This window comes from Ammospiza caudacuta, chromosome 3, assembly GCF_027887145.1.
Source record: "Ammospiza caudacuta isolate bAmmCau1 chromosome 3, bAmmCau1.pri, whole genome shotgun sequence".
NCBI lineage: Eukaryota > Metazoa > Chordata > Aves > Passeriformes > Passerellidae > Ammospiza > Ammospiza caudacuta.
In genome coordinates, this window is record NC_080595.1 from 81,725,575 (window position 1) to 81,743,961 (window position 18,387).

At 38.5% G+C, this 18,387-nt stretch overlaps 1 protein-coding gene across 2 annotated transcripts in view; it reads right to left on the reverse strand.

Annotated features, from left to right (window-relative positions):
* The window catches only part of GREB1 (growth regulating estrogen receptor binding 1), a 55,934-nt gene extending 39,643 nt beyond the window's left edge, over positions 1-16,291 (reverse strand). For both annotated transcript variants that reach the window (XM_058801853.1, XM_058801852.1), the window contains exons 1-6: positions 16,135-16,291; positions 11,142-11,267; positions 10,271-10,447; positions 3,367-3,549; positions 2,937-3,080; positions 1,524-1,649 (exon numbers count right to left, since the gene is read on the reverse strand). In XM_058801853.1, the coding sequence (XP_058657836.1) occupies positions 1,524-1,649; positions 2,937-3,080; positions 3,367-3,549; positions 10,271-10,447; positions 11,142-11,267; positions 16,135-16,291 (913 nt within the window). The remainder of the gene's footprint in view (positions 1-1,523; positions 1,650-2,936; positions 3,081-3,366; positions 3,550-10,270; positions 10,448-11,141; positions 11,268-16,134) is intronic.
* Positions 16,292-18,387: the final 2,096 nt, after the last annotated feature.

The window sequence follows — 18,387 nt, forward strand, 5'->3', positions numbered from 1 at the left end:
GGGTTTCAGAGTAATAGTAATAAACATCTGAACTCTTTTCAACAATTTCCCCATTTATAGGATTTTTGCCACTTCTTGCTGATTCCACCTTTGGTTTTTTGTTGTTCCATATTAACTCCTATCAAACTACTTCTACACCTTCCTCCTACAGATGAATAGCTTCAATTTTTTTTCCTGTGAAAGCAATTTTCTTACAGTTTCTCTAGGACATCCTGATGACTAACTTCTTTAATTTTCTTCCATCATTTTCTTGAGTCTCCTTGTGCACTCCTGCAAACTCCTAGAATGATGAGCCTCCACTAACACCAAGTATTTACAATTATTGGGAGTCAATGGTCCTCCAGGAATTGCTCAGAAACTCACAGGATTAAGCTATTTCTGTTTCTGGACATGACTACCAAAGGTCATAGCACTGCTTCACCCTGCCAAGGCTGCACCTCCTGGCAGAACAGTTAGTGCTACATAAAATGCGAGGCAACATAAGAATTTAATATAAAAAGTGCGGGTTTAATTTTTAAAAAATTATTAAAATTAAAAAAAAAAAAAAACGAGGCCTTCAGATCCAGAAGAAGACGGTTCTCTTGCAGACCCTCAGACACAGATTTCCAGCGAGTTTGTCCCTGACACTTTTGCCACGCGAGGGCAGCCTTTGGCCATTTTGCTGCTCATCCTTTCACTTGCGTTCCTGGCATTGCCTGGGACAAAGTCACAAGATACTGAGGGCAATACAAAGGATTTTTTATTTGACAGTGCTGTGCTCTTTCGTGCAGATATGTTGATATGTGAAATAAATCCTTCTGAAATGAATTAGCAATAATGTGCTGCTGCATGGAAAAAAGAGATTAAGAGCCTGAATGGGCAGAGAATTTGTCTGTGATGTCAGCAGGGAAACTTGGGAAGACTTTTCCTAAAATAGAGCTATAGTTTGTTTCTAGCCATAGTGAAAACTAATTTTCTTCCTTATACAAGTTTGTGACACAGTGACAGAAAACAATGTGACACAGTTTGTGACAGAAAACAATTAACAAAAATCCTAATACTAATGCTACAGTGAGGACAATTTATTGAATTTGGAGCTGGTTGACAAAGTCCAGCTCTCCATCCCAAAGTGAGGTGCAACAGTTCAATAGGAACTGCAATAGGAATCATCCTATGAGTAATTACTAATAAATATTCCTTTATTCCCTTTACAAAATCTGTTGGTGAAATCGATGCAAACTGACACATTCCTTAAGAACCTGGATTCAGAATCTGGTCTGTGTCTCTATGAAATTAATGAACTGTAAATATGAGGAAAACATCCAGCTAATATTATGAACTGTAACAAAACTGTGGCTGAAAACATCTAAAGAAAATTTTTCCCTGGAAATTAATACAGAAAATTGTATTGTGGTCAGAAAGGACTTGGAAGGGAATGGTAATTTCTATTCATTCAGGAAATTACAATCATGATATCATTTGTTCAATGCTTCTGTTATACACATAGAGTTTAGGGTTATTAAACAGCAAATCCATACAAATACCTAGCACTGAAGGTCTTGTCAGAGCAGACAGGTTATTTTTCATCATCTGTTGTTTAGGTGATTCCTTGCCATTATAAACTGCTGAGCTGAATGCAGCTGTTGAAGGGATGTGATCTACAGCTGCAGCTGAAAAGGAAAAAAACCCAAAGTGTTCACATTAAACATTTCTAAGTCAAGATCCTCAGCTGATACAACAAACCAATCATTTCATCATTTATTTTAATAGAGCCATTGGGTTCTGCTCAAGAGTGAATACATTGCTGAATGAAACAATCCACTTCTGACCTCCTACTCCCAATTAAGTGCCTGGGCAAAATCTGATTCTTCAATTAAATGCATATGTCAGGAGCTGTAGCTTCTTTGCATGACCCTGGCTCTTACATAAAGTTTACTCAAGAACGAGGCAAAAGAGACATGTTTAAAATTTACTAAGCCTCCATCCCAATCCTTCTCTAAGATTTTTGAACTGTGCTGCATTAAGAAAAAAAAAGGGGGGGAGGCATTCTCAAGACTAATATATTTGATATGTTTGTAATTAATGTAGCGTTTTTTGTAAAATCTGAGGAAAAAAAAAAAGGCAATCTGTCATCATAGATTGATGATTTGTTCTGGAAGGGCACCAGTATTCCAGATCACAACTATTTAACAGGCTTCTATCTCACACAGAGAATACAGAATATAACCACCACAGATGCCCTGCTCAGCTCCCCTGTGTAAAAACCCAGGAAAAACCTGTAATAGTCACAAGACACTAAAGAGCTGTTTTCATTATAAGAAGCTCAGAGAGATCACTCTAGCCTCTGTCATCTATCACGTTTCATTTATGTCAAATTAATGGAAAAGTAAAGGTCACAAAAAGAATTTTTAATACAAAGAAAGTTACAGATACTGACCATTAGTTTGTTTTTTAATATAAAGTCACTTTTCTCAGCAGAAGAAAAAATCCAGAAGCTTTCAAGCTGATGCCCATATACTGTCTGTATTGAAAAGGATTCTGGTCATAGCATAAAATAAACTGGATCAGACACAAAAAGCTAAGATTACAGAGGATCCTGTAACAGTTGTCATCTGTGACCAGACAAGTGACAGCTGGAAAAACACTTCAGAAATAAAGCCTTTTTAAAACATTCTGGTTTGGTTCAACTGTGAGTGAACTGCAGAACACCTATTTACTATTTGCTAACCTTTTATACACAAACCTGATGTGAGAAAATAGACAGCGAGAAGCCTTCAAAGAATAATTGCTTTCTTTGTTTGTAATAGATCTCTGATTCTATTCAGCTTGTTTTATTAGGCAATGTGCTCACGTGTTTGTTTGTCTTTGCTTTCACACAAGTACAAGGTCCCAAATACACAAGCACAGAAGAGTTAAGTGGAAGTGGAACCCCAGCATGTTTTCCCTCCAAGAGGTACCTGTTGGCTGAGTCCCAGCTGGAGCACTGGGATTTGCAGGTGGGAGAGGCTCACTGGAGGTGCTTCCTGAGAGGCCTGAGCTTTCTGGCAATTGGAACAAGGTGCTTGAGCAGGTACTGGTTGAAGACTGCCGGCCTCTGAACTCTTAACAAAAAAAAAAAAAAAAAAAAAGAACTTACTTTATCTCTCTGATAATTTCACACATGAATTGCTTAGAGGTTACAGCTCTTGAAATGAGGGAACCAATGTCTTCAGACATGCCAGGCTTGTATTAGGTCAGACAATGGCTTTTACAGCTGCTCCAGCAGTCACCTGGCTTTAGAGAGTCTTTCAAAGGATCTCTTAGGCTTTACACAGACACCAGACCCCATAATAGCTAAGCTTGGATGATGAAAACCAGAGCTCGAGGAAGACAGCTTCATTATCTTACCTGCCCCTTTCCAGCAGATTACAGATCCTTTGGTCAGAGCTCCCTGTGCATTCCTGACCAGATAATACTTTAAGTGTTTCTGTTTCTTGGGCTGAGTGGTCAGTTTAAGATTAATGTGATTTGAGAATTCTGTAAAGTAGCAGAAACCCTTCTTGCCACAGCCAACGCAATTGCCAGAGAAGCCTGATAAAATAAACAATACACATAATCCAATGAGATAGGTGGGTCACTATTAATAACATTCAAACATGACTCTTTCCAGAGGAAAGGCTGTATTTAGGTTTGGGGTTTTGGGTTGGTTTTTTCAGAAAGTGAAATTTTTATTACTGTTTTCCTCAAAAAAAGTATTTGCACTTTGTACACAAAGTGTATTGCACTTCAGATTACAGACTGCAAAAATACAGCCCCACATTTAAAAAACAAATAAAATGGGCCATATTTTTCATTTTCTCCCATAGAAAAATATCACAATTCCTATTTATTACCTACCTGTGAAAAGTGTCTGACTGAAGAGCTCTGAGTCAATTGCTTAACCCCAGCCCTATTCAGCACCACAGCACATACATGCTTCACTTCTCTTTCAGTTTTCATTGACATATCATTCAATTTCACTGAATTTCACTTCACTCAATTCAATGAAACATGAAATTAAGTCTCAAGAAATTAAGTATATATAACCTACTATATTTAGATAGATCTAAACATATTTCAGTACCAAGTTCCTACTACAGACACTGTTTTAGAGAGGAGAAACTACTAAAAGATTCCTGGGCTATTAAATTAAAATAGCTTTGTCAAATTATGGCTGGACTGTGTCAGCACTTCACAGCAGTTGAAACTATTTATGATTACAGGAACAAAGTGTCTGCAACTTTATAGACACAACAGAGACACAGTCCTTCCCCGTAAAGCTTTTTGTACTCGGGCTTGATGGGGCATTTCCAGGGATACTGCCATTTCCTCTCATTCTGAGATACACAGCCTGGACCTCAGCAAGGGGCTCATGTGCTGATGTCATTAGCACCGTAAATAAAGGGCTCTGCTCACACAGCTGCCTCAAGATTCTTCTTTCTTTTGCCCATTTTACAAAGCATTTCTTAAGACATTTTCATCTTCATCAGACTAATGCAACTATCTGAAAATACGTATTAGTATTAGTATTAGTATTAGTAATAGTATTAGTATTAGTATTAGTATCATCATCGTCCTCCTATACTGAGCAATTAAAAGATAATCTACCCCATGGAAATATTCTCTCTGTTCCCTACACATGACCTGAAGTATGAACTTTTCTTTAATTTTAATCATATGTAATGTACGTTTTTATTTGTAATAACAGGAATTGAAAAGCGTCTATTCAGGTTCTATTCCTCCATCTAGGCATTCCTTTCTATTCAGTTAATTGAAACATGGTAAAAATAAAGGAAATGTATTACACATAAGGTGGACAATACCATTGTCCAAGAAAAAAAGTGGAATAAAGGATCAATAATATGGTAAATCAAATTAAGAGACATTGATGAAATTTATTATTTCTATCACATAACTCAAACAATTAAATTTACAAACTAATGGTCAACGCTTTTTTTCTTTTTGGAAAGTACAAACACTGAAACATAATTCTCTGTAAACACCTGTTGTTTGGTTTTCAACCCGAGCACTTTCATTAATTTTCAAAAGGTTCAGAAGAATTTATTAAAAACTAAAGTTGATGTGGAGATTGGTCTGGTATCAATGGGAACAAGTGGCTAACAACCATTGAAAGCTGCCCATTATCTCTCTGATCCTAGTCAGTAGGATGATAAAAGTCATTGTGACTCATAAAATCAGGACAAGTCATGACTCTGCAGAATCCTCTGTGTTATATCAGTCAGCACAAAAGCATCTGTCTAACATCAGAGAGCCTTGAGTAGCTGCAATAAAAGCAACAACAAAAGGAAACAAAATTAGAACGGATGTGGCAAAAGCTGTAGAGTTTGCACGCATTTTATGCAGATTAAGAAATCATCAAAAATGCTTTTGCTGGTAAATGAAAACTTCCCATCTATTTGGCAGCACACAGATCATCACAGCAGCAGCACTGCAATTTTTGCCTGGTGGCCACCTGCAAGATTGAGCATGTTTTCAAATTTACTATTTTTTTTTTTCCCAAAAGTACACTTTTTAGGTTTTACCATTTTGCTAGCAGTGTCTTGAAAAAGCAACTTGACAAAGCCATATATTAAAGTATTTGTTCAATCCAAGTTGGATAGCAGACAGAAAATCTTGTCATTTGGACTTCAGATTTTCAGATTACTTCTGTAAATTACATCTGCCCAAACTAGATTTAGCAATAACTTTTACCTGAAAAAACCTTTTGCCCTTATCACCTATTCTTAACTCTGCAGCATCTACAGGAAAATTAGTTTACACTCTATATAGCATGAGGTGAGGCTAGTAAGGATTAAACAGATCTAAACTGTCCACTTGTTTTGAAAAACCCTTGGAGGACATTTTAAAAGTTTATTTGTTTAATTTTCCTTTAAGTTAAATTATCATCTTTCATGTCAAGTTTCGCCAGCCCTCTGAGTGTGACCCATTCCTTTCTTGGAAGCTCTTGTTAACATCCTTTTCCATCCTTTCCCTCTGACTGACACTCTTTGGTCACAGCCATTGCTTCATTAATGCAGCTCAGCCCTGAAACCACAGATAGAACACAGCATGCTCTTACAGCTCCAGTGCAATAAAATGCTGTTCAGTCATTTCTCATTGCTGGGCTCTGCCACCCCTGCTCAGAGCATTTCATGTGGCAGATTGAGTAACACTGAGAACCCAAACATTTCATCATCCTCCTCTGAATGCCCTGCTCATGCCATGGCCCAAGCCAGCAGCTGACAGAGGGGACAGCTTGTTTCATAAACAAGCTGCATTAAATATTCTTCCATACATTACAGAGAGCACAAAGGTCAGGGGACTTGGGTCAGCCATAAGGTGACCCAATATATCTATGTCATGGGATTGATTTCACAAGAGAATTAGAAATCAATGCCTGGAGTTTAGGGGCTAAAAGCCTTTCACCTTTCGGTCATTGGTTCATACTGAGCTCGGCTCAGTTGTGACTAAAGGCTGTTCCCCTCTGAAGTTTGTTTAATCAGAAGGTGCTTGATTGCATCTGTGATTTGTCATATGCATTTGCTTGAATTTGCTCACATCACAATAATCAATTGTCCATAATTTAAAAAGCTCTTCCACAGCAGGGACCTTGTGCTCTGAAGAAGGACCTTGCACCAAAAGGTTGTGAAACCTGAGCTACCTTCTCACTGATAAAATGGTTCCTTTGGATCAACGGTGAGCTTGTGTGGGGATAAAGAGAGGAGTTCAGAATGGAAGGACATCCACTTGATATTTCATAGTCAAATTTTTCACAAAGTAGTAGAAAATTTCCTTTGTGTTTTTCTTTTAAATGAGTAATAGGCTTTTAATTAACATTAGTATTTTGGTGGAAAGTTTGCAGCTTGCTTAAACAAAGAATAATTGTATTTTCAACTTTTCACCACAAGTATTTCTTCTTTTCAGTTCTACTCATAGAAAAAGGTACTCAAACACTGACAGTGCTCAATGGTTTTCCCGCCTACTCAGTACCACTCCATTTGAAGACTGAAGTCCTAAGTTTAAAAAATGAATAAAATCAATATGGTCAGGGCAGAGAGCTCCATTGTATGGCAACTCAGTACTGCTACAAAAGCCCAACAGATCATTGCATATTTATAAGAAGCAGTCACAGTATTTTATACTACAATGTTTTCCTCTTACATACAGCTTACAATGCAAGCAAACTAATCTTTTCCTCTGTCCTTCTGACCTCAAGGTCCTACAGAAAAAAAAAAAAAACCCAAACATTTCTTGTTTCCTGATAGGAAAGTAGGCAGCTGTTTGGTCTTTTGGAAGATGATAGGTGAATAGCTGCTTTGTTTATCATGAGAGACACTCCTGAATAGCAAGACTAGGGAAGAAAAATAAAACAAGAAGAGAAAAAAAACCTTTGGGACTGATACATGTTTGCTGCTTTAATTAGGAAATAATAAATATCTCACTATCACAGATCACTTCCTCCATCTAAGCATTCCTTTAGACTGCATAAAACTCAAGAAACAGCTTCCTAAAGGCAAAAACCTGCATCTGTTTTGCAAAGCAGTTAAATCTGTGATCTAACGTGATTAACAGAATCAGATGAGGAACATGCCTAGAGACATTTTCCTTATCAAAAATATAGTCTTTTCCAGAAACTGCTGAGGTTGTCTTCCTATGGAACAATACATTAATTGTAAAAACTAAAAAACAAAACAACCTCCAACAGAAATTACTTTCAAATCGGAAGCACATCTGCCTTGATTGGTGGGACAACTTGGTAGCATTGTCAATAAAATGGCACATGCCTCAGAGGAATATCAACATTCCCAAATGGGAACAAGATCTGAAGTCAAAATCTGGCCCTGAAACTACTAAGATATTTCCTGCTTTCTTCTGGTCTTTTTATACAATCCACAGGCAGCCTCACAAACACCCATAAGAAACCAGGACACTATTGGGTGACTCATTGGTGTCTTCTCTATTTAAATAAACTCTTCTGAAAAAGTCGACAGTACTGAGGAACAGCTGCCTTACAAAAATACAGTATATTAAGAGGAAAAACATGAAATTAGGTAAAAAAAAAAAAAAACAGTGAGGCTGAAGGGTTACAAATCCTGTGTCTATATCACCAACAAGCCTTACTAAAAGTGTGGGATATATACTCTGACCCATGACAGTTAATTTCAATTCAAAATTAATCCAAATAAATTTCCCTCTAAACTTAAAAAGGCTTGAAGGGACCACTTTCCATGCTGTTTCAAAAGGCCAACATGTTTGACAGAACTCAGAATACCAAAAATAAAGCTTCTATGCTGTCTTGAAAAGCAAGACACTAAATTGTTTCCCTTCTTCATAAGGCGTGTTTTCAATTTAAATCTACTGCCAGACAGAGATCACTGTGCTACATTAGGAGATTATTTACAGCAATGATGGTTCTGGTTTATATCCCACTATTGTCCAAAACCATCAGAATACTCATGTCTACTTCTAATTTTACTTCCCCTGATTTGACTTGCACTGGGATATGAAAACCCGAATCAAACAATCATTTCTATCCACAGTGTGACCTATTGTACAAATGGTGTACTATCCCCATGTTAGCATGATATTTTTTTATTAAATTATATATTATGATACATAATTTTTTCATTAGATTAGGGACCAGGAACATTATTTTATCTCCACCTTCCAGATGAAGACCTCAGATCTTAAAGCATGTAAGCTCTTTTGTATTTGAGCTTGTAGAACACATAAAAGTCATACTACAGAGTTACTAGAATTGTCTGCAAAAGAATATGGTTAACTGGGGTTTAAGTGTATAACAACAGTCAAAAATAAGCATTTAAATGGTTTCAGGAAACTAAAATGTATTAAATAAGCAAACTGAGGATGCAAGTAGCATAAAACCCTCCCAATTATGTTCCTGTTGCCTTTTTCTGTTCTTGTTTAGCATGCAATTAACAAATACACTACTTCCTCTCTGCTAACAGCCTAAGGAGCTTAAGCTGTTAATAGTGCTAGCACTGAATGACTTGAGTGGTACAACATTCCTGTCTTTATCTTTAAAATGACAACACGTGGGTGATTTACAACCCTCCTAATTCTTTTACAATCACTGGTCAAATGCACTGTGACCAATCCAACTCTACAAGATCACATAGGAAAAGAAATTACTGTACATAGGATCACATTATGCACCTTCACACTCCACTGTCAACCCAAATGCCTTGGAGACTTGCTCAAACTGAGATAACAATTGAGCTCATGTCATATCCCTCAGTGTTTGTGAAAGAAACCTCTTAAAATTCTTGGGAAATGTTTCCCTTTTGCTATTCAAAGCTCAGGCTGATGCACAAATATATGATGCATCTTTTTTTGTGAACTCTGAAAACAATATACACATATCTGAGAGTGCCTGATTGAAAAATGAGTTCCCCCTCCAATTATGCACCACCTTTTCCAATATAAAAAATATTCCATTTTAATAACATTAATATTCATTTAAGTAATTCACATGATTGAGATTTTCCCTATTTGGCTTGATTTGGACAAATTTAATGGCAATCAGAATGACTATAATAAAAATAGATAGAAGGATCTATTTTTATGTCAGAAGAAGGATCTCTTTTTATGTCAGAAATTAAACTTTTAAGTAGATTAAACACAATAAATTGAAGCATCCTCCTAAGAGTATTTTTCCAACACACAGTGTTAACTGATTGCACATATGGGGAATATTTTAACTTATAATCACTCATTTTTTTATATTATGATGATAGCAAGAAGTCATAGGTTAGGAACAGAACCCAGGCTATTGTTCAAACACAGGGGAGAATGTTATCCCTATCTCAAAGAGGTAAATTGAAAGGGTCATTATTTTTTGTCGTCTAAACTATCATTAAACTGTTTATATGTATATAAGAGCCTGAAATTTCCACTTGACAGGCCTACAGTATGTATACATCCATATTTGGAAAGCCACAATAGACACAGGCAGAAGTTTAACCAGTCCAGTTACCAGATGTGCAGTTCCAGCAACTCAGACATGCACCAGCCAAATAATGACTTTAGCATTGGACTGATGGACAGAAGGTGATGAAGCATCTCTAATGAAGTGCTCACTCTGTATCTTTCCAAAGCAAACACAGCCAGCTCTGACCTGTTATCTTCTTGTGCATGACCTGTGAGCATTGCTGTAGATGTGGAACAGAAATAAGACCTGCTGAACTCAAAACCACAAGTAGCTATTAATTGAAGCCACAGAAGAACCCAGTTACTGCAGTCAGACACTCACCCAGCAGGGCATTGCGCCCGTTGTCATCTGGCAGGAATCTTTTATCCACAGCACACACTAACAGGTGATCAGGTAAATTTGGTGACTTTGCACCAACAAGTAAAAATCCGGATGGCACCTCAATATGTTCATTAGAAATTGAAACCAGTCTCAAATCTTTACCAGCCTGGCAGAAACCTAGAAAAAAAATTCAACTTATTTTAATTTTTTGTTTCCTGCTCACAGTTGTCTTTGTTAAAGAATTTCCTATATTTTTAATGAAAGCCAAAGGCTTACCCTCTAAGATCAAGGGCATGCTAAAAGGGAATTTTCTTTCCTCGTTTTGGTCAGTCATAAACAAAACGCACAATGAAGTTTCTCTTGGTGGTAGTTTGTAACCAACATATTTATAGGACTACTGTCATCACTAACACCATAACTTTGGTCAGACATTCAAAAAGGGAGAAAACAGGTCTCAAAATCTGGTCAATTTCACCAGCCTTTCCTGGGTTTTCAAATATTTTTGACACTTAATACACTTTAAACAGGAAAGAGTGGTGATAAAGCAATAAGAATTATCACAGTCATTTTAGCAAATGCTATACCTGCAAACTTTGCAATTTAAAGGCTATGCTGCCTAAGAGAACAGAAGTTCTGTCCTTGTGCCAGGCATTCCAACACAAATGCTTATCTAACACTGAACAAAGACCCTGTCAAACAGAAGAGCAACTGAGACCCATCCAGCCTTGTCAGGCAGGTAATGAACACTGACATTTTTAGGATTTTTGTATCATATAGATTATGTCATTCTGACAAATTATAGGGGAAATAGCCCAAATTCTACCCTTTTCAGTAGGGCAAATGCTTCTGACAGCACAGTTGGTATTCTTACCATCAGTAGTGCAACATCCTTCTGGGGGAGGCTTCACCTGGTAAGAAACAGGAGGACTACTTGATTCTGAGCCTTCTTCTTCCTCCTCCTCTTCTTCTTCTTCCTCATTATCTGCTCTGCTGCCTGCTGCAAATTATCATAGTATAAATTACTTGGACACCAGAAAATGCTGGCAACAAACCAGTGAGTGAACAGGGTGACCCAGTTACAGAAAGTATTACAGCAAACTGGATTCTCTTCTCTTGACAATGACTTTACTGTTGCCAACTCTTGATAATTGTTATTCCTTAAAGCTCCAACTTCCAGTCATGCTTATAATAGAATGTCTTTAACCAAGAAAATAAAGATGTTAGTTCCTGTGCAAAACAAGTTAAAAAACATGACTCAGCTGCACCTGAGAAAGTAAAACACCCTTAAGTACAGATAAGAAGAAGTCTCAACGTATTAATTTTTAAATCATATTATTTTAATATAAGTGCACAATTTTTAGGGGACTAGCTTCTAATGCTTGATCTCTTGCTGATCAAAACAGTGTAACTGTATCCTTTGTTTAGAATATTAACAGGCAATAAAACCCAAAGTCATTACTTCTTGGCACTTTAGAATGTCCTGGCTACAGTCCAAGTACAGAATTTATTAATTAGGCATTGACCATGTCCTTGGTTTTGTACAGGACAGTGAAAAAACAGTTCCTGCTAGAAACTAGTTTCACCACAGATGATGCCATGACAAGAACACCTAATTCTCAGCCCGTCTGTCTCCTACCAGAATCCAGAGCTCCAAGTAATGCACCAACACTCTCTGTACAGTGTCAAGGGAAGGCAGAGGTTCAGGAAGATGATTCACTCCAGCCTGCTCTTGTACCTGGACCATGCTAGTCCAGGAGGCACTATGGAGGTAGTACTAAAAGCTGGAGAGGAATACATGATGTAAGCTTCAATTTTTAGAATGTGTTAGGTGTTTTCAGAGGGCTTTATTGCTGTGTGTTTCACCCCTTCAACTAGAGACTGCCTCTTCTTTCCACCCAAAGAGGTTTTTTCATGAATGATTCAACAGCTCCAGCAAAACTGACCATACTGACCAATGGCTCTATCCCCTCTTCTGGCTCAGACATGCTCCTGGAAAAAGGGACAAATGTTGCAAGCAGAGGAGAGCAATTAACTGGAGAAGGGGAAAACACTTCCACAGACAGGACTGAGGAACATTTTACACACGAGAGACAGAGCACAAGTACTAAGTGAACCCAGTGGGGTTTGTGTCTTAGGCTTGTAGGCTTCTAGGGGTCAGTATGGACATGCCTGCAGCAAACACAGCAAGAGCTTCCCCTGGCAAAATTGGGTCATGAAGGGCTACAGGTACTTGAGGACCAGCAGGAAGCTGAATAGCTGCTTGTACCTGGGCAAGTAAAAGAGCAGTTAGGCACTGAAATTACACCGTTGATCCAGGTTTTAGTCTTGAAACAGAAAAAAAGTGAAGCAGAGCAGTCATCCTCCAAAGCCCAGTGACAACTGGACGTACTCTGTTTGCTTCAATTGACTTTGGATCAGGTACTCAGAATCCCATAGGATATCATCAAGGATTTCTCTTTCCTTTCCTATGACTCTCCTCAGAATATGCTTTTATTTTATTGACAAATTATTGTGCAATCATCTAAATAACTACTATAGGATAAATGAGAGCTAGAGAAGAGAAAGTAAATCTGGAGTGTAAAGATTTATCTGTCAAGGTCATTCAGATTTACAGTCCAATCTAGAAGAGGATTTGAAGGGTACGTTTACTTTTGAACTCTGAATATTAAGCTCCAGTTCTGTGGTGCACACAACTAAGAACAGAACACTAAACACAACTATTTAAAGGGTATGGTCTAAAGACAAAAATGCTGCAATTGAATGAAGGGAAGAATGAAACTCTTCATCTATGCTACTAAAGTAACGGGTAAGTTATGTGTTATGACATAACCTTGACTAATATCCCAATGCAATGCAAAAGGGCTGAATTCCTTCCTTCCTTCCTTCCTTCCTTCCTTCCTTCCTTCCTTCCTTCCTTCCTTCCTTCCTTCCTTCCTTCCTTCCTTCCTTCCTTCCTTCCGCCACTTCCTTCCGCCACTTCCTTCCGCCACTTCCTTCCGCCACTTCCTTCCGCCACTTCCTTCCTTCCTTCCGCCACTTCCTTCCTTCCTTCCGCCACTTCCTTCCGCCACTTCCTTCCTTCCTTCCGCCACTTCCTTCCGCCACTTCCTTCCGCCACTTCCTTCCGCCACTTCCTTCCGCCACTTCCTTCCTTCCTTCCTTCCTTCCTTCCTTCCTTCCTTCCTTCCTTCCGCCACTTCCGCCACTTCCGCCACTTCCGCCACTTCCTTCCGCCACTTCCTTCCGCCACTTCCTTCCGCCACTTCCTTCCGCCACTTCCTTCCTTCCTTCCGCCACTTCCTTCCGCCACTTCCTTCCGCCACTTCCTTCCTTCCTTCCTTCCTTCCTTCCTTCCGCCACTTCCTTCCTTCCTTCCGCCACTTCCTTCCTTCCTTCCGCCACTTCCTTCCGCCACTTCCTTCCGCCACTTCCTTCCTTCCGCCACTTCCTTCCTTCCGCCACTTCCTTTCTTCCTTCCGCCACTTCCTTCCTCCACTTCCTTCCGCCACTTCCTTCCGCCACTTCCTTCCGCCACTTCCTTCCGCCACTTCCTTCCTTCCTTCCTTCCTTCCTTCCTTCCTTCCTTCCTTCCTTCACTTCCTTCCTTCCGCCACTTCCTTCCTTCCGCCACTTCCTTCCTTCCTTCCTTCCGCCACTTCCTTCCTTCCTTCCGCCACTTCCTTCCGCCACTTCCTTCCGCCACTTCCTTCCGCCACTTCCTTCCTTCCGCCACTTCCTTCCTTCCTTCCTTCCTTCCGCCACTTCCGCCACTTCCTTCCGCCACTTCCTTCCGCCACTTCCTTCCGCCACTTCCTTTGCCACTTCCTTCCGCCACTTCCTTCCTTCTGCCACTTCCTTCCTTCCTCTTTGTACCAGCTCTGACATTTAATGTAGCCTTTCCTGAGCCATCCCAGCTTGCTAACCAGCAAAAAATCCAGCTAAGGAAAAAAATGTGACCTATTTCCTCTTTTCTTTTTGCTGGGTTTATGTATTAAATTAGCAGAATGGAATATCCAAAAGATGGCAAAATTCATGAAAAGGGAGAAAACAGGCATGTATGGATAGATGGAGAGAACAGAACAGGATATGTTTTATTTCCCTTTTGGATAGAGTTAAACTGTGAGGTTTGTTAACCATAACAGGTGATTTAAGAAAGAAATGGAAAATGGAAGTGGAGACTAAGAAAAGAGACCTACAGCATTTTCAGTTCAAAAGTGGAAAGAGTAAAAGAGAAAGCACTCAAGCATGAGCTGCTGCCACCTGTAAAGGGTTTCATTAGCATTGCCCAAGCCCCCTAGGATGTCTCTCTCATTCAGGAGCCTCCTGTCCCTCAGAGCATAGGGATTCATGTAGCTAGAAGTGGAAGATTCAATTTCTGACAAGGCTACAGTAGGTAAGAGCAGCCTGAAGACCTCTTCCACCTGAGGAACAACCTAGGAGGCACTCTATTATAGGTCACTTCAGAGTTCCCCTTGTCTGAAACTTTCATGAAAGGAATGCTCTCTGCCAGGCTGTTATGAGACTTTTAATTACACTTCAACTCTGTTTCCATTAACTACAACGAACACAGAATCAGCCCCTCAAGGCTTGCAAAGTTCTTTGAAAGTCTTGAAAGAAAGAAAGAAACTACAGAAGTGCGAAATTGCACTTTTGTTCCTGAACAATGCATCTGCTCCTGTGCTATCTTTCCCAAATGATGTCATAATCAATTTTGTGACATCACAGCTACCACGGAACTTTTTAAAATTCTTTGGGAAGGGTTTGATAGAAGGATCATTTTGTGCAGGGAATAAACAGCAAATATATTTAAACAATTATTGTATATTCATTATTTTGTCCTGTATTAGCAAAAAAAAAAAAGAAGAAAAGAGGAAATTATTAATGATATGCAAGCGGATTTTATTTTTCAAGAAATATTCACAGCTTTCACTGTGTGGTAATAGCAAAGACTTTAATCTGTGCAAAATACTGTTATCTGTTACTACTCCTTGGCCTAATTTTGTGTGCGTGTGTGTTACTGTGGACCTTCATGCATTTCTCACTAACAGCAGCTAAGTATGACAGGCAAAGTAGGTGTGGACAAAAGATGTGAAACTCCATTCTCCTTACAGAAATGACTAAATAAATCATATTATTAAACATAACCTTACACCACCATGCCAGTGTTATGCACACATCAGAAAAGTCACTGGAAACCATGAGACCACTACAAGTAACAGACACCAAACACCAAACTGCATCATGAGTTTGTTTAGCAGATCTATACAGTTCATTACTGAGAAAGTAGCCTTCTGTAAACACACCCACAAATTCAGTGAGAAATCCTATTCGTTAAACATCAACTTGTGCAGAGTTTGTGAGAGTACATATCCTAAATTTTACCTTTGCAACCACAGAATAACTACAAATATTATGCCTGAAGTAATTATAAACCATCTCAAAAGCTAAAAAATATTTCTGCTGTATTTATGCACATTGAAAATCAGTCTTAGCATACATGTTTTACAAATCTGTTATGGGTTTTCTACCACTAACTGTGTGACTTTCAGCAGTATATAATAAATTATAGGATAACATTTATTTTCCAAATCTCCAAAGACTTCTCACAAATGTAACGGAACAATTCCTAGAACTTCAATTTATGTGTATAGATGAATCTGAGCAAGTGGCTTAATTCTGTCAAAATAAAAGACAGTGCATTTTGTATTTTTAATCCAATTCTAATGCATATATATTTGCAGATAATAAAAAAATCCAAATAAAAACTTATGCTTATCCATATTATGATTTAAAATGGTCTTGGCCATGGCTGAGTAAATAGCAGAATTGCCTTTGACAGAAATAGAAATTCCATTTTTTCCTACCTTCCAGCGATGATAGTTGCTGTTCTGCTTCCAAATACAACTGAGAAAAGATTGGTCTGGGAACCAAGTTGTTTGAGCGGAGAGAGGCCTCGATGGAATTATGCAACACTTCTTCAAACCGTGTTGTCTTGAGCTGGCCAGCGTAAGAATTTCCCATCTTCTCCAAAAACAAACAAACAAACAAAAAAAAGGCAAAAGAGACAGGAAGAGGGAAAAAAAAAAAAGAAAGAAAGATATTACAATTTAAGCACTCAGAACTCCATCACTGCATGCTGACGCCAGGCTCAACATTTCTCATGAAAGAGAAATGCTCCATTGTCCACAAAGAAAGGCTGACTGCAGCAGTCACTGAGCAGATCCTGCTGGTAAATTACAGGAAGTTATCTAAAAGTAACAGCTTTCTCTAATTCAGCAGAAAGGCAGCAAGCTTTGGCACCTTCTTGAAAAAGTGACTAGAAATCTGATTCAAGTAATTCCTTGATTTATATAGCAATTGAGGTGAGGTACTTTCAATAGTCATCAGTCTATTGTTAAACAGCCTTTCTATTTCAACCAATTTGAACAGAATAAATGATCTGGGCAATAGCAGTTTTGTGTACTTTTCTTTGCACGGCCCATCATGGCTGAACCTGGCTAAAGCAGTTCAACATTTCTTTCAGAGGTGCTGTCTCATAAATAATGTAGCACTGCTGTAATCCACAGAGGGTGAAATATAACTTTTACTTTTCACTCTAAACAGTATTTTTCCTTGTAAAAAACAGTGCTTTTTTTGCCTTTTTTTTTTTTAATTAAACAGTATCCATCCACATGCATTGATATTGCATTCACTTATTTATTAGGACTTTACTTTTAGTGAAACCATGTAATTTATTAAATCTGTCACTGAGCAGGCAGTCTATTCCAGCTGAATATTCCATGGCATTAACTGACACCTACTTTCTACAGGGAACACAATGAACTGGTGTAACCAAAAGCCATGTCAGCTTTCTTTCCCTATTACAAAGTAGCTCTTGCCCTGGGCCCCATGTCCTTTCCCTCCTCAAGTAACTGTGAATAGAAAGCATGAAACGCTTCCTGTTTGTGGCAGTAATTCCTAAACCCTAAACAGCCCCTCCTCAGCCCTGGATGCCGCTTGGGAAATTCCCCTGTTGAGAAGCATCCCGTAGGAATCAGTCAGGCAAAAGGAAAACCACTGTGAAACCACATACTGCTTGTCATGGGAAAAGGGCTTTGAAGGGAACAACATACAAACTTGTTGATTTGGATATCCTTTTATGACTTTGTAAAGCATATTTTACATATAAAATTATATTTGAGTGTACTTGCTTGAATCATGTTAATACTGTATAGAGAGTATAGCTAGTACTACATGATATAAAATTGCTATAATAGATATATACAGTATTAACAGAACCATAATGAGAAAAATAAAACAATGGAGGCAGTATTGAAGGAAATTATTTAGACTAAAGAAGGCACTACCAACAAAATATTCATGTAGATACACAAAATCAGAAGAGTTGCACTGAATAGCACTGATATTTATATTTGGTAAGGGGCAAACAGGAAGCTGCAAAGCCTATTAGAGATGTTCACTGTTGGTATGGAAATCAGGCTGCATCTTCTCCAACACAGAAAACTTCTCACAGTTCCCATCCCACACTGGTAGGAACCCTCTGGCTCCTTTTGAGTATTGCTTCCCCCTACACCAAAGGCAGCTGAAGAGAATGAGAAAAGCCTGACATTAGAAATGTCCTTAACAAGCTTTATCAAAGGTATATGCAGGAAACCCCAGGTCAGCTCTGAAATTAATTCTATCCAATGCTGAATGCTTGCTCGGGATTTACAGAGCCCACAAGTGGTCAGAAGAGAAACCCTGTATTTAATCCTGAGGATGGCAGAAACCAGCATCTTATCAATGTGATGTTACAGATAAGGAATCAGTTAAGATTATATTATTTGTGAAAGAGGCAGGTTTTGGAATTCTTTGCAACACAAGCATGTTTGTTTGCTTATTAGGCAGCTAATTTAATTTTGTGAATGGTTGTTAAAAAGAAACAAAAATACACTTCCTGGATTTGTAAGATCTCATGTGTTTGTGTGATCTTAAATCACAGTGTAAACACAATCAGATACCCAGAGACCTATTTTGGAAGATGTGATAAATAATTTTTTAGCCATTTTTTTATCATCAAACACACACCACTGGAACCAGAAAATGGGCATCACAGCAGCTTTTTTGCCAGCACTAGT